The sequence below is a fragment of the Podarcis melisellensis genome (assembly GCF_964234715.1).
Source record: "Podarcis melisellensis genome assembly, chromosome: 16".
NCBI lineage: Eukaryota > Metazoa > Chordata > Lepidosauria > Squamata > Lacertidae > Podarcis > Podarcis melisellensis.
In genome coordinates this window covers 36,758,452-36,774,573 of record NC_138533.1, presented here as the reverse complement: position 1 = coordinate 36,774,573, position 16,122 = coordinate 36,758,452, and the positions used below count along the sequence as shown (strand labels likewise).

Sequence of the window (16,122 nt, the reverse complement as noted above, 5' to 3'; positions counted from 1 at the left end):
TATCTATCTATATCTATCATCTATCATCTATCTATCATCTATCACCTGCCTGTTTGTCTATAAAGGTAAAGATAAAGGGACCTCTGACAGTTAAGTCCAGCTGCGAATGACTCTGGGGTTGTGGCGCTCATTTCGCTTTACAGGCCGGGGGAGCCAGCGTTTGTCTGCTCCACAGACAGTTTTTCCGGCTCATGTGGCCAGCATGACTAAGCTGCTTCTGGTGCAATGGAACACCAAAACCGCAGCAGTGTACGGTAATGCCATTTACCTTCCTGCTGGAGTGGTACCTATTAATCTGCTTGCACTTTTTGGCATGCTTTCGAACTGCTAGGTTGGCAGGAGCTGGGACTGAGCAACGGGAGCTCACTCCGTTGCGGGGATTCGAATCGCCAACCTTTTGATCGGCAAGCCCAAGGCTCAGTGGATTAGACCACAGTGCCACCTGTGCCCCAATTGTCAATCTATAGACATATACAATAAAAGACATGTAAAAATGTTGAATCACAGATCACTAGCTAACTGTTACAGGTGTTGCTTTCTTAATTGCCTGTTTGTTTGTTTGTGTTTGTTTTGGCACATAAAGGTAAAGGTTAAGCTAGAACATGGTTGCTGAATCCCTGTTGGCAGAGCATTCGAAAGGACTGGTAGGTGACACTCAAGGCTCGGTTTTGTGTCTATGTCAAATGAGTCTCACCATCTTGGGGAATGACCAAGAATGCTCCTGCAGATGATCTTGGTGATCAAGGTGAGACAGGAGAGTTGAGGTGCTCTTTAAGGTACCCTGGCCCTATGTTGTTAAGTGCTGTGCAAATTAATACAAGGACTCAGCAGTCAACCGACAGCCAGTGCAGATGTTCCCTTCATCAATCATGGGCTTCACTAGATGGCTTCCAAGACCTCCTTCAGCTTGGTGATAATATAAACAAAGAGTATGTATTTTCAAACTGAATCACCCCCTCCCACCCCGGTGTCAAAATGTATCTAGGTTTAGTTGGTTTGGGCCACAACCTTAGGTGTGCTTTCTTGGGAGTAAGCCCCATTGAACATACTGAGATGTACACAGTGGGGAAAGGCTACAACGCCCTAATAAGTTTGTACTTTCTGTGCAGAAAGTCCCAAGTTCAGTCCTTGGTGTCTCCAGGGAAGGTTGGGAGAGCCCCCCGTCTGAAATCCTGGTGAGCTGCTGCCAGCCAGTGTCAGTAGTACTGAGCTAGCTGGAGCAATGGTGTCAGTCTCCGTATGAGGCAGCTACCTAGTTCCCCATGACTTACTTTTAAGTAAACTCACATAGGATTCTGCTGAAATCCCATTAGCGTTAACCAGTTGATTAAACTCTCTAGTTTCTGCTTCTGTTTTTCTCCTTTAGCCCTAGGCCACGAATAATTAATATATATAATTGCAACTGAAGGAAACACAATGGTATCAAATCCAATTTAAAAACAAGACTTTGCAACAAAACGCAAGCTGTCAGCAGAAACGTAACAGCCTCGACTAACAACCTACCACGCTGGAACTAGAATGTAGTTCTACTTGACTACATTCACGTTCATAATAATAATAATAATAATAATAATAATAATAATAATAATAATAATTTATTTGTACCCCGCCCATCTGGTTGGGTTTCCCCAGCCACTCTGGGCAGCTTCCAACAAAGATAAAAGATACACTGAAATGTCACATATTAAAAACTTCCCTGAACAGGGCTGCCTTCAGATGTCTTCTGAATGTCAGGTAGATGTTTATCGCTTTGACATCTGATGGGAGGGCGTTCCACAGGACGGGCGCCACTACCGAGAAGGCCCTCTGCCTGGTTCCCTGTAACTTGGCCTCTCGCAGTGAGGGAACCGCCAGAAGGCCCTCGGAGCTGGACCTCAGTGTCCAGGCAGAACGATGGGGGAGGAGACGCTCCTTCAGATATACTGGACCGAGGCCGTTTAGGGCTTTAAAGGTCAGCACCAACACTTTGAATTGTGCTCGGAAACGTACTGGGAGCCAGTGTCCTTGATGATGACTCACAGCAGCTGGAGGAGCCACTGGGAAGATGACCACTTTAGCCATATCTGGGCCTTCGTTCAAACCCTCAAGAAGTGGCTGGTGGTGCCCTTTGGGACTGGCAGGGGGGAAAGTCAGGAAGACCAACAGTAGGTGGTGTCAGAGCCAATGACAGACAGAGCCAACGAATACTAATTTTGTTCCCATCCTCCAGGGGTCAGCAAACTTTTTCAACTGGGGGCTGGTCCACTGTCCCTCAGACCTTGTGGGGGGCGGGACTATATTTTGAAAAAGAAAGAAAGAAGATGAATGAATTCCTATGCCGCACAAATAACCCAGAGGTGCATTTTAAATAAAAGCACACTTTCTACTCCAGGCAGGTCCCACAAATAACCCAGAGATGCATTTTAAATAAAAGGACTAATTCTACTCATGTAAAAATCCGCGGACCGGTGATTGGGCCGGATCTGGCCCCCGGGTCTTAGTTTGCCTACCCATGCCATCCTCCTCCCCGCTGAGTTCTGCAAGGGGATCGCTGAGATTAAGGGAGAGGCAGCCCTCTGCTGTTTATAAATAAGAAGGCAGGCAGGTGGGAGCTAGGGACTGAGATTGATGGAGCATCATTCAAACTCATTACTGCCCTCAAGTGGTTAGTGCAGGGGTAGAGTCTCAGGATATGGGGCCAAATGGGGCCCTCCAGGACTCTCTGTTTGGCCCCTGGGCTCTTCCCAACTCACATGCACTCATGCACTCATTAAATGGCTGTTCTGGGCTGGAATGTGTTATTGAACTCTGCTAAAGACTCTTGCTCGGTGCTTGGGAAGTTCATCTTAAAAAGGAATTAGTCCCAGTTCACCCCCTCCAAAAAGAAAAAAGAAAAAAAAGGGAAAATAATTCCATTCCAGTTGAATTTGGTCCTCAGCATTCCAAATGCCCTCAGCCTTCAGGGATTTTACAAGCTGGTCTGCTAACCCCGCTCCACAGTGGAATGTGAACAATTGCTTTATTTATTTCTCCAAAAGAGTTGTGATTATTAAAAAGCATCATATTTTTTTTCAAAAAGCTAAATATGGTGACTGCAGTGGCCACTATCAAACACAGTTAAGTTTGATGAAAACCGTGTGTTTGTGTGTGTATGTATGGTGGAATAAAAACATAAATCGAACTGAATTAAAATTTCCCCAAAGTTCTGCCATAACCCCCCCCCCCCAATTCTGTTGACCTAGAATTTCTAGGAACTATTTCCAGGTGTGATTCAGAGATTTTTGAATTAATTCAGTGAATTCATTAATCTGAATTAGTTTACCCCAAGTCCTGCTATCACTTGCCTGGATGGAGGAGGCTGTGTAGAAGCTAGCCTGCTGTATGAAAGCAACATCTACATTAACAGTTGCTCCCACTTTTGTCTCTGTTCCTGCCCACCATTGACACGTGACCCCTGGAGGGGTTTCTCAGAACCAAGCCTGGCTCTCAGGCTGAAAAATGCTCCCTACCTCTGGATGAGAAACCCCAGAGAGAGTGGGCCTCTGTTTGGTGGCTGCACCCCCTTAACACTTCCTTTTTGCCTAGCCTTGTCGCCCTCAATGGATTGGGAGAGATGGATGAATGGATGATTTAGAGCAGGCATAGGCAAACTCGGCCCTCCAGATGTTTTGGGACTACAACTCCCATCATCCCTAGCTAACGGGACCAGTGGTCAGGGATGATGGGAATTGTAGTCCCAAAACATCTGGAGGGCCAAGGTTGCCTATGCCTCATTTAGAACCCTTCTTGCTCCTGCTGCTGTAGTCAGGAAAAATATATAGAATGCCCTCTTTTTGCCAAACAATCAGTGATTAAGAAAGGATCAAGCAGGCATGGACAGCATGTGGCCCTCAGCGTAATTTCCATATAATATATATATATATATATATATATATATATATATATATATATATATATATATGCTTTCGTAGATTTTCACGGGTACAGGAATGCAGGTTTTGGTGTCCTCGGGTGTCTTCCCGTGTAAAAGTTGGGGTGTCTAGGCGACGTTTCGACGAGGTCTCACTCGTCATCTTCAGGCTGGTGCTTTCGGCTTCTTGTTACTGGAACAGAGCAGGATCTCAGTGTTTGAGTTCCTATAAATACTGTTGAGGGGGTGTGGTGTATAGCCTCCAATGTTCTGGGCAGAGAGGAAGTTCCCAGGCTAGTGTGCCTTTTCTTCTTTTGTTCCTTAATTACTTGAGGGATATCTTGAGTGATTTCTTGAGTGATATCCTGAGTACCACTTAGGTGGGTCATTAGGTGTGGATTAGTTGCTAAAGTCTTTGTGTCTTGACCTCTTGAACTTTGTGAAGAGTTTTTCTGAGAAGATGGCTGTACTGCACTTAGTTGTGCTCTGGCTTGGCTTCGTGTATAGGGGCGAGCTGTGGTTTTGTGGCCTGTGTCAGCCAGATCTGTGTAGGGATTGCAGGGGGGTGCAGCATCCGGAGGTGCCACCATGGTTTGGCTACTGGATGGTGTCTGTAATTTATCTGTGGAGAGGGTCTGGGTTTGGGTCTGGTGTGGTTGATTGGTGATAGCGTTCTGTGTGCCTCTGGATCTGGTGTCAGTTTTTGTGGGGAGGGCTAATTTCCAGATGTCTGGCAAGCGGGATGTGTCGTCACGCTTGTTCATGTTGTGAGGGTGTTTCTCTATCTCGATGGCTTCCATGATTATTCTCTTGTGGTGATGTTCCATGTTAAAGAGCAATTTGGAATCTGCAAAATTAATTTCCACGTACATTGGACAAACAAACAGACGAATAAATGCACGTATCGCAGAACACAAGAATGCCGTCAAAAAAGAAGAAAAAACTTCCTCTCTTTTCCAACACATGAAAGAAACAGGACACGAAATTAATTTTGCAGATTCCAAATTGCTCTTTAACATGGAACATCACCACAAGAGAATAATCATGGAAGCCATCGAGATAGAGAAACACCCTCACAACATGAACAAGCGTGACGACACATCCCGCTTGCCAGACATCTGGAAATTAGCCCTCCCCACAAAAACTGACACCAGATCCAGAGGCACACAGAACGCTATCACCAATCAACCACACCAGACCCAAACCCAGACCCTCTCCACAGATAAATTACAGACACCATCCAGTAGCCAAACCATGGTGGCACCTCCGGATGCTGCACCCCCCTGCAATCCCTACACAGATCTGGCTGACACAGGCCACAAAACCACAGCTCGCCCCTATACACGAAGCCAAGCCAGAGCACAACTAAGTGCAGTACAGCCATCTTCTCAGAAAAACTCTTCACAAAGTTCAAGAGGTCAAGACACAAAGACTTTAGCAACTAATCCACACCTAATGACCCACCTAAGTGGTACTCAGGATATCACTCAAGAAATCACTCAAGATATCCCTCAAGTAATTAAGGAACAAAAGAAGAAAAGGCACACTAGCCTGGGAACTTCCTCTCTGCCCAGAACATTGGAGGCTATACACCACACCCCCTCAACAGTATTTATAGGAACTCAAACACTGAGATCCTGCTCTGTTCCAGTAACAAGAAGCCGAAAGCACCAGCCTGAAGATGACGAGTGAGACCTCGTCGAAACGTCGCCTAGACACCCCAACTTTTACACGGGAAGACACCCGAGGACACCAAAACCTGCATATATATATATATATATATATATATATATATATATATATATATTATATTATATTATATATATATATATATATAAATTATAAAATGTATCACAAAACTTATCACTTAGACAATATTTTTTTATATATATAAATTTTTATTAAAGTTTCAAAAGTTTTTTATAACAACAAAAACAAAACAATACAATACAATAAAAATGACAAACAAAAAAATATAAAGAACAAATATAATTTCAACCCTTATTTTCTTATAACTTACTTCCCCGACTTCCTCTTGCCTCCCCTTCCTGTATTCCAGTTTCCAAATTATTCTTCAGCAAATCCTTCCCTTATTTTTCACTTAATTTTAACCTTCTTTTTCTTTTAAACTTATCCATTACCGCTAATAACCACTTATTTTCTAATCCAGCGTCATTCTAACATTCATTAATTTTGCAGTATTTCTTTAGATAGTCCTTAAATTTTTTCCAATCTTCTTCCGCTGTTTCCCTTCCCTGGTTTCGGATTCTGCTCGTCATCTCTGCCAGTCCCATATAGTCTATCACCTTCATCTGCCATTCTTCCAAGGTGGGTAGGTCTTGTGTCTTCCAGTACTTTGCGATAAGTATTCTTGCTGCTGTTGTAGCATACATAAAAAATGTTCTGTCCTTCTTTGGCACCACTTGGCCAACAATACCCAAGAGAAAGGCCTCTGGTTTCCACTTATACAATATTTTTAGACTTCCATCAGCACCTCTGATGATCCACTGTTTTAACCACTTCTTATGCATTTCTTAACTTTATATTGCCTTTACATCTCTTAACAAATCATCCTTCCCCTTCTCCATTTTTGCAATACTTCCAATAATACTCCTCACAAAACTTGTTGCAAACCTATAAACATTGTCTGATCTTCACAAATACTTTTCAAGTAGTCCTTAAATTTACTCCAGTCTTCCGTGAATTTATGGTCCTGCCGCTTTCAAATCCTTCCTGTTAGTTTATCTAGTTCTGCACAGTCCATTAACTAGCCCTCAGCGTAATTTCTAAAGCTCTCCACAAGCAACCAGTTTGGACTTCTGGTGAGAACAATTCACTTCTGGCATTTTGCTAGGTGGGGAGGAAGAGTGAAAGAAAAGGGAATGGGTGATAGAGAAATAATGTGTGTTGAGAAGGGGATGAGAGAGAGAGAGAGAGAGAGAGAGAGAGAGAGAGAGAGAGAGAGAGAGAGAGACCCCACCCACTTTTGGATGTGGCTCCACCCAGTGCTGTCTTTGGTCCTGCCCACTAATGGAATGTAGCCCTCAGTGGATTATCCCTGAGGAAAAGTGGCTCTGATGGGGAAAAAGACTGTCCAAAAAAGAAACCTTTTTTGCATACATTTTCACAAATGCAACACCGGAATACAGAGTGCGGATTTTCTTCTGTAACTTCCTCACAGCAGAGATAGTGCTTGACACAAGAAGACGCATTATGGTATTGCCTGTCTAATAATGCAGAAGACGTTTTTCTCTTTCGAAGTCTCAGCGGCGTGACAGCTTTTCTCATACCTGGGCAGAGCAGTTAAATTGTGTTTCAGGATGTGATGAAACTTTTTCATTGAGCACCAGGGTTCTGTTGTATTAGCAATTAAGACTAAATCATTCTGAATGAGGATATCTCTCAACCTTGTTTAAATTATAATTTAGCTACAGATTTTCTCGACTCTGAATATTATATGTGCAATAAACTTGCCCGTCAATTCTGGGCCCAAGAGGGTCCCTTAGGAGAATGTCACTGTTGTGCTTGGAAAGGCATCTTGAAGAATCTTCTGAAATGTGATAGTTTTGATTAGCCTCCCCACAATCTGATGCTCTCCAGATAGTACTGGAGTCCCTTGAGTTGGGGGGCTCTGGAGCAGTTTCAAGAAAGGTTAAATGAACTCCAGAATACTTTCATTTCCACTGGAGATGTTCCAGTTTTGGTTCTTAATTATATCAGCATATCCCCAAAGCTTGGCAGAATAGTTTTTAACATTTTCTTCTGATTCTAAAGACCAAAGAGCCTTGCTGGGTCAGATCTAGGATCTACCTAGTCCAGCAGTCTGTTCTCACAGTAAAGGTAAAGGTAAAGGGACCACTGACCATTAGGTCCATTTGTGACTGACTCTGGGGTTGCGGCGCTCATCTCGCTTTATTGGCCAAGGGAGCCGGCGTACAGCTTCCGGCTCATGTGGCCAGCATGACTAAGCCGCTTCTGGTGAACCAGTGCAGCACACCGAAACGCCGTTTACCTTCCCGCTGGAGCGGTACCTATTTATCTACTTGCACTTTGACATACTTCGAACTGCTAGGTTGGCAGGAGCAGGGACCGAGCAACGGGAGCTCACTCCGTCACTGGGATTCGAACCACCAACCTTCTGATCGGCAAGTCCTAGGCTCTGTGGTTTAACCGACAGCGCCACCTGCAACAACTAATAGTCAGGGCATTCTGCCATTGATCTTGGAGCTAATAAAGTCACCATCATTGTTAGTAGCCACTCACAGTTACGTCGTCCATGAATTTGTGTAGTCTGAGATAGTTCAAAATGGGATTTAGCATAACGTCAGCATTATAAAATTTTTGCAAGTAGAATTTAGAATTCTAGACTGCAGCAATGGGCTGGCTCCTGGGAAATCCCCAAAATTTGAGTTTATAAGAGATTCATTGCATATGGCCCAACTGCCCTTATTCACCAAGAATGGCCTGTAATTTTTGTTGCCCATTCTTCCCTACTTTGTCAGTGTATTTGCCCTGGGGATGGGCATGGCATGTTAGAATGTTGCTATGCAAGGCTTTTTTTCCTAGAAAAAAATGGTGCCGGAACTTGTTGAGTTTTTTAAGGGACCTTGCCCCTAAAAAAGCTTCTTTTTGCCCACTCGTCCCACCGTTGCACTGCACCAAACCATCCCTCCGCCGCAGCCTGCATCACTCAACACAGAGTGCTGTGCCAAGTGACGGAATACGTGCTGGAACACACCAAAGAGGTACGGGAACTCCGTTCCGGTGAGTTCTGGCTGAAAAAAGCCCTATTGCTGTGTAAGCCGCAACTCAGGACTCAAGCTACATTAGTAAAGAAAAAACCCCAATGCTTTGGATGCATTATAAACATGCAACACCAGATGGTGACAGAGAGCAAAAAAAATAATGCATTTTTTTACATAGCGTTTTCCCCCCTTTTATTATAATGATCTAATTTATGACTTATTTATAGCGGTTTTTCCCCTGTGTGTAGATCCGTCCTGAGTCCTTTGTCTTTGTGTGCCGTTCTGCAGGAAGATTGGGGAGCACAGGTGTGCATGGAGGTGCAGACCAATCCTTTTCACTCTCTCTGTGCCAAGCTGTGGGTACATGAGGCTGGCTTGGGAGGGGCAAAACTCAGGCTCCAGGGCAGGGTTTGCTCCCAGGTTACAGGGCCAGCCCTCCCATGAGGCAGAATGATACAGCTGCCTTAGGCGGTAGATACTAGGAGATGTCGGCATCCTGCCGATTGCCTTTAAATGAGGCTGCTCTGCACCTCCTAAGGTAGTCTTCTTCCTCGGGTACAGTAGAGGGCAATGCCCCATTGCCAGTGGTTGAAAGGAGATTGAGCAGCCAGCCTGGTCAGGTTGTTAGATGTGAAAGTGGGCAGGGGGCATCTTGCCCTTCACCTCAGGTTGCAAGTAAAGGGGCTAAGCTCTGTCTCCACAGCTGGGGACATCAATGCTTCTTGAATACCAGGAGAGGAGAGTGCTCTTGTGCAGAAGCAGTGCCTGATGGTTTGGAAGTGCAGCCCCTGCCCTGGTTTCTGGGATAGCTCAGTCAGCAGAGCATGAGCCAGTGTGGTGTAGTGGTTAAGATGATAGACTCGTAATCTGGTGAACTGGGTTTGATTCCCCGCTCCTCCACCTGCAGCTGCTGGGTGACTTTGAGCTAGTCACACTTCTCTGAAGTCTCTCAGCCCCACTCACCTCACAGAGTGTTTGTTGTGGGGGAGGAAGGGAAAGGAGAATGTGAGCCACTTCGAGACTCCTTCAGGTAGTGATAAAGCGGGATATCAAATCCAAATCCATGAGACTCTTACTCTCATGATGATGGGTTTGAGCCCCACCTTGGACAAAAGATCCCTGCATTCTACAATTCTATGAACCGTCTATGGTCTGCAGGGGAATTTGCTCAAGCCCTCAGAGGAGGGCTCAAGTCCCCTTTTGGCTTCATAATTTCCACCTCTTGCCTTTCCTGCCAAGCGCTCTGGTTTCCCTTTCCTTTTGTTTGCGAAAGCCATGCTGTTTGTGCGGAGTGCAATGCTCTAATAAGCTATTTCATACCTGCTGCATCCTGGCATGGCTGACAAGGAGGAAGGGAGGGGGTTAGACAATGCATCTGGAAAAGGTTATATAAAAATAGCAGCAGTGGAAAAATTAAAAAAGCTCACAGGAGCGATGATGTGTGATTCAGGTACAGTTTTAAAAGGAAGGCTTTGTGGAGGTGTTGGACGGGAAGGGAGGGGGAGATCACAAAATGCTCTCAAGCCCAGTTCAGAGAAAAGGGGGACCTGTTTTTTTTCTACAATGTGAGTGAGCTGTGGTGAGTCTTTGGCTTGCATATTCTCCTCTGTCCTCTTTCATGCATGTGAAGGGAAAACTGGAAGCTTCTGTACCTGATTTTCAACAAAACAGAGTTACCTGTGAGATACAAACATAGGGAACTGTGGTTTGATGAAACTCTAGTTAGGAAGAGCAAATGAAGCAGCCATTTCTAATCCTTATAATCTCCAACCTGGTTAGAGCACAACTTTCTGCATCCCTGAGCATTGGCCATGATGGCTGGGGCTGGTGGGGGTTGTAATTTCAAAGATCTCAAGGGAACCAAACTGGGGAAGACTGAACTAGAGTTTGAAGAAACTACAGTTTTCCAAGCTTGGGCATCAGGTAGAACTGTGGCTTGTTTAAAACCACAAATGGAAGCTTCTGATCTCCTTGTTGCAGGTATGAAAAGAGGACCCCTCCGTGTTATCATTGCAATTTTTGCTAGTGATGTTGCAAGGTAGCAGGTCCAAAATGTGAACTCTCTCTCGTTCCGAAGGTCTGGCCCATTTGACATCAGATCCACCCCTGTTTGAGCTGGATCAGACATTACCCTCTTCCTTCCCCACAACCATCCCTGCCAATTTCCCCCCACTTTCCCCATGCCTCCCCCCCCCCAATGCCTTCTACTGAGACATGGTCTCTTTCACAAGGCTCCACAGACAGTTTCCTGTGAAGGAGTGACCTTATCATGGAAAGCCACTTGCATATCACCATCACCAAATGATAGGAAAGACCATCATAAAAGGGGGGACACTGATTTGCAGAACATTTGCACTTGCAAATTATCTGCATTGATACAAAGGCACATGAGCACCCATAGAGCAATAGGTTGGGGGTGGCTTGGTGAGGGTCCACAAATCCTTCTGATTGTGCTGCCTGAGGGGGTTGTCCTTATGCCCAACAGTTTCTGATCACAGGTTTGGATGGTGCTCTCTGAATTCCACTGATTCTCCCCTGCATTACTCTGCTTTGACTAAAACACAGGTGTGGCACAAAAGAGGAGCCTCCCAGTCTGATAATGTATCAGATTCAGTGCTTAAATTCTGGTTGTTTTTTTTTATAGAATATTTATTAAGATTTTACAAAGACATAGGTTTACAAAATACAAAGAAATAAAATATGAAAAAAAGAAATAAAAAAAGAAAGCATACAAAATACATGAAAAAGGAAAAAGAAAAATATAAAATACAAAAAACAAATAGATAAAAAGAATTAAAAACAAATCCATTTTTTATAACTTTAAACTCATTAGCTTGTTTCCTTGACCTCCTCACACCTCCCCTTTTTGTATTCCCCTTTACATAATCAAATCAGCAAATCCTTACCCTCTTTCGTTTACCTTAACTCTATATCTTAACATGTTATAACTCTATATTTTCATCCATTATCAATTCATTTTTGCATATTCTTATTAACTTTGTTGCTAATGCCACTTATTTTCAGTCCAACATCATTTTAACATTCATTAATTTTACAGTGTTTCTGCAGATAGTCTTTAAATTTCTTCCAATCTTCTTCCACCAACTCTTCTCCCAGGTCTCAGATTCTGCCAGTCATTTCCACCAATTCCATATAGTCCATCACCTTCATCAGATTCAGTGCTTAAATTCTGGTGTCCAGAAAGATTGCAATGTGTGTGTTCATGCGCTTTGGGAAGTGAGGGGACTACCCAGTGGAGGCTCATCCATAAGAGCAAAGGGTGTCCTGCCCCACCTGTCTGTCTTCTGTCATGGGCTGGCTGGATTCAGAGGAGTGGTGGGAGGCACCAGTGGGGGACCCCCGAGAGAAAAAGACACAGAGTCCAGGGATGGGATGGTGGGATGACAATGAGTCATGAGGGAGACGAAGGAGGAGACTAGGAGGAAGAGGTGTTGGAAACTGAAGAGGTAACAGAGTTTAGTGAGCAGGAAAAGGCTGCAGTAGGGAGCAGTCCAGAATCAGAGACAGAAGTGAAGGTATGAAGAGGGCAGAGCAAAGACAGACAAGATGAAGGAGCCTCAGATTGCTTGGGAAAGGACTGAGGGAGGAGGAGACTTAGAGAACTGTGAGAACACATTGTGTCGTTGGGGCAAGAGCTACCGGGAAGAGTGGCTGTGCTCAATAGACGTGGCCTTTTGAATAAAGAGTCATCTTCACTGGCACTGTGTGAGTTATTACTAACGCGCTCCTAGCTCCCGCCCCTGGCATCTTACGTCCAACTGAGCCAAGGGGGCGGCACTGTCTGCCATCTTCCTCCTCCTTAGACTCAGGGTTGCCATTTTCAGAACTCAGCAGGGAGGGAAAGGAGGCAAAACTAGAACAAGTTGTCTTCCCGTTATTGGCTCTGGCGCCACCTGCTGTTGGGCTCCCTGTCTTCCACCCTCCCGGTCCCCAAAGGCACCAGCCACTACTGGACTGGCATGATACTAACCTGGGAAGACAGTGAATGAAATCTGCGTCTGTAGCAGACAACCAAGCATGTCTGCTGAAAACCCAGGAGGTTTTCTGTAAGGAGACGGCACCCCTGCAGGCCAGAAGCAAATAGCCAGTTGACAGGAGATGCATTGTCAGCAAATCTCTTCAGAAGCCCAGTTGAGTAAAAATAGCATCACTGAGTGTCCTTGGGTGGACAAGACATGTGTTGCATTGCATCCTGGCTGAAGGGCTGGGAAACGCGGCAGTTGGCTTGAGCAGATGGGAGTGTCAGCATTTATCGGATCCAGCCTGTTAGGGACGAAGGACTGGGCTCTGAAATCACACAATGGGTGGTAACAGGAAATATGTAAACATGCTTAGCTTCCACCTAATCAATGTGACTTATGCACTTTGCTGCAAATTGTGTGTTTTAACAAATTCTTTTGAGATCTTCGCTCTCCCTATGACCTGATGGGTGGACAGCCTGGGAGGGCTGGTACCTATAGACAGGGAAACAGAGATGGGTGGATGGTCTAAAAGTTCAATATAGGTTGTGTGGCAGGTTCCTCACATTGAGTATCTAGGCCGCAGTTGGCAGCTTTAGAGGAGCAAGCTGAATTCTACTGGAACGCCTGTGGTGCTGGGAAGCTGCAGTACCACCCACTGGCCATTTGTGGCAGCAGTGCTGTGGTGCTGTAGAAAACTGGGAGCGCTGCTTATCACGGGTTGTGCCAATAAAATAAAAAAAGATTAAATAGATAAGAGGGTAGTCTGGCTTGTGGAGAAGAGCAGATCAGTCCAATCCATTTGGACTCACAGCTGTCCATGGAGGCTCAGGTCAATTCTGTATCCAGGGCAGCTGTTTACCAGCTCCATCTGGTACGTAGGCTGAGACCCTATCTGCCCGCAGACTGTCTCGCCAGAGTGGTGCATGCTCTAGTTATCTCCTGCTTGGACTACTGCAATGCGCTCTACGTGGGGCTGCATTTAAAGGTTACCCGGAAACTACAGCTAATCCAGAATGCGGCAGCTAGACTGGTGACTGGGGGTGGCCGCCAAGACCAAAGGAGAATTTGGAGGTGACGCCACAAGAAAGTTTGAAAGAAATCAAACCCCTATTCCAAATTGGCATATAGTGACATAAGCACCCCTATGATAGGCAGTAAAGCACTCAGGTCTTATTTATTTATATTATTTAATAATGTGGTTTACAGCCTTTATCATACAATACAAACCATAAAAAGTGTTTGCTTGATTCCTTAGTCTTTATGCCTTTTCATATGAAGTAACTTCAGCCTTACATCAGCAGATGCAGCTTGGGATGCTGTGAAGTACCAGGCACATGCGAGCAGGACTGGGACAAATACCACAGCTCACCTTAAGTGGCTACCCACCTTGATTCGTCTCTCAGGCACCCTGCCAGCCTATAACTACTTTAGGGAGGGATGAGCAGAAGAAAGCTCACCCCCAAAATGAATTGGAGCCCACCCCCCCTCTGACCAGGGCAGGACCAGCATAGCAAACAACATTAGAAACAACTTCATTTTAGAGCAGGGAATTCCAAAGCTCTCATGGGTATCAGTGTGCCCACCAGTACCTTCTATGGCGCCTGTGAAAGTAAATATCCCATCAAAAATCCACAATGCATGAAAGACTATTAGCTTTTCATGTTTAGTTCCTATCTGCATTTGCTTGGGCTCCCCTACATACTTACCATGGTAGCCATTTTGTGCTGTGCCATACTCCTACAGCAGCCATTTTGTGACTGGTGCCCTCAGTATTTTCTCAGAATTCCAGATGTGCCCACTGGCTCCAAAAAGTTGGTGACCCCTCATTTAGAAAGAAGGTAGAGAGGCCCACTGGGTCTGTCTGTGCTTAAGAGCATGGGAGTTGATCCCTCCCTATGATCCAAGGGATAAAAAGATGATGCCAGGAATGCTCTTTAGAATGTCGAAATCATCCCACCATTTGAGGCATTCTCCATGTTTGCCTGAAACATAGAAGGGGATCTGATTCCTTCTGGGGACAACCAATCTTCTGCTCAGTCAACCCTAAGGACAACTGTTTATATGTAAGTGCTTTGGGGACCAGCAGCCATTACAGTCACCAGGAGGCTTCTCCCTCCCTCTGTCATATGAAGCCTCATTAAGAGGCAAATCTATGAACCAGGGTGTCTATCTATTCTCCTTCAAAGTGGTTGCATCTGTAGTTCCTTGTGGATTGCACAGCTTGCTCCATTTTAATTCTGATTAAATATTTAAACAACCTGCTCCTTGACTCAATGAGCGGTTTGTCTTCCTTGGCAGTTTGCCCAACCAGGGAACCAGGGACAGCCACCAAGGGTCTGATTTGCATCTCGCTGAATGCTAGTCTAAGCTTCCATGGAGCCAGTGGAGTAACAAGAAGGGCGAGGTGTCGATAGAGGCCGCAGGGTAAGGACTGGGGGCAGGGGAGCTTTCTATGAGAAATGAATGAAAGCTTCCTTGATAAGCTAAATCCAACCAGAGAGGAGATCAACATTGTGAGAGGCTTCTTCCAGAAAGAAACAAATATTCATTCTCTTTTAGATGTGGTTCTTTCAGTTTTGGAGGTCATAAATTAACACACACATGTTCTTAACTGGTTCCAGTTAAGGGCCTAAGAAGATCAGAGCAAGACTCTCCTGTAAGCCACGGGCTATTGGATGCCTTCAGTACCTGCCTTCCTGAATGCGCATAGTGAATGGCCCTAGTTTCAGTTGCTTAGTTTCAGTTATTTATTTATTAATTACATTTATGTCCCAACGTCCCTCCAAGGAGCTCAAGGTGGCGTCAATAGTCTTCATTTCCTCTCCAAATTATGCTCACAACAGCCCCATGAGGTAGGTCAGACTGAGAGACACAATGTGTGTGCATTCTTACAACACTTATGTTCACGCCTTGCGCAGCTGCAGGCCAGTCGGTGTTCCTGGCTGCGTAAATTAAGAACATATGCTCCTGGACCATCCACTGGGGCCTTCCGTGAGATTTCTCCTACCCCCAAAAGGCGTCATGTAGAACTAACACTGTGCCTGTTCTTTTCTTGGTAGAATTAAGGCTGCTTCAGGTGTGAAGATAATAGACATCCGAGTCAGTGATCCGGACCAGTGGGGAGTTCAACAAGACGTGGACAATGGGAGGACACAGACCACTGCCACCATTGTATGTGAACACATCAATCCAAATGCAGAGAGCAGGTAAGAAATCCAAGCTGAGCTGCATGCAGCTGCCATTTCTAGTTAAAAGACAGTGGGGGAAAATTCAGATGCTTTTATTGATCTTTACCCTTGAATAGGAATCAATTTCTTTTTGTATTTCCAACATGAGCACAGCTTTCGAGTGTTGGAAAAATGTTCCAGGACTGGGAGCAACAGAGAGTCTTGTGGTGATGTCTTAAAGGCTAACAAATGTCTTATGGCAGAGATGTTCATGGACTAGTGCCTGGGTAGTTTGTCCCAGTCATAGAAGCACAGCAGCATGGCTTGGATTCCCTTTT

The 16,122-nt window shown here is 45.1% G+C and overlaps 1 protein-coding gene across 3 annotated transcripts in view; it reads left to right on the top strand.

The window, feature by feature from the left end:
- TMEM132B (transmembrane protein 132B) overlaps positions 1–16,122 on the top strand; it is a 385,081-nt gene that overhangs the window by 153,111 nt on the left and 215,848 nt on the right. For all 3 annotated transcript variants that reach the window (XM_081893267.1, XM_081893269.1, XM_081893268.1), the window contains one exon: positions 15,677–15,823. In XM_081893267.1, coding sequence (XP_081749393.1) covers positions 15,677–15,823 — 147 coding nt within the window. The remainder of the gene's footprint in view (positions 1–15,676; positions 15,824–16,122) is intronic.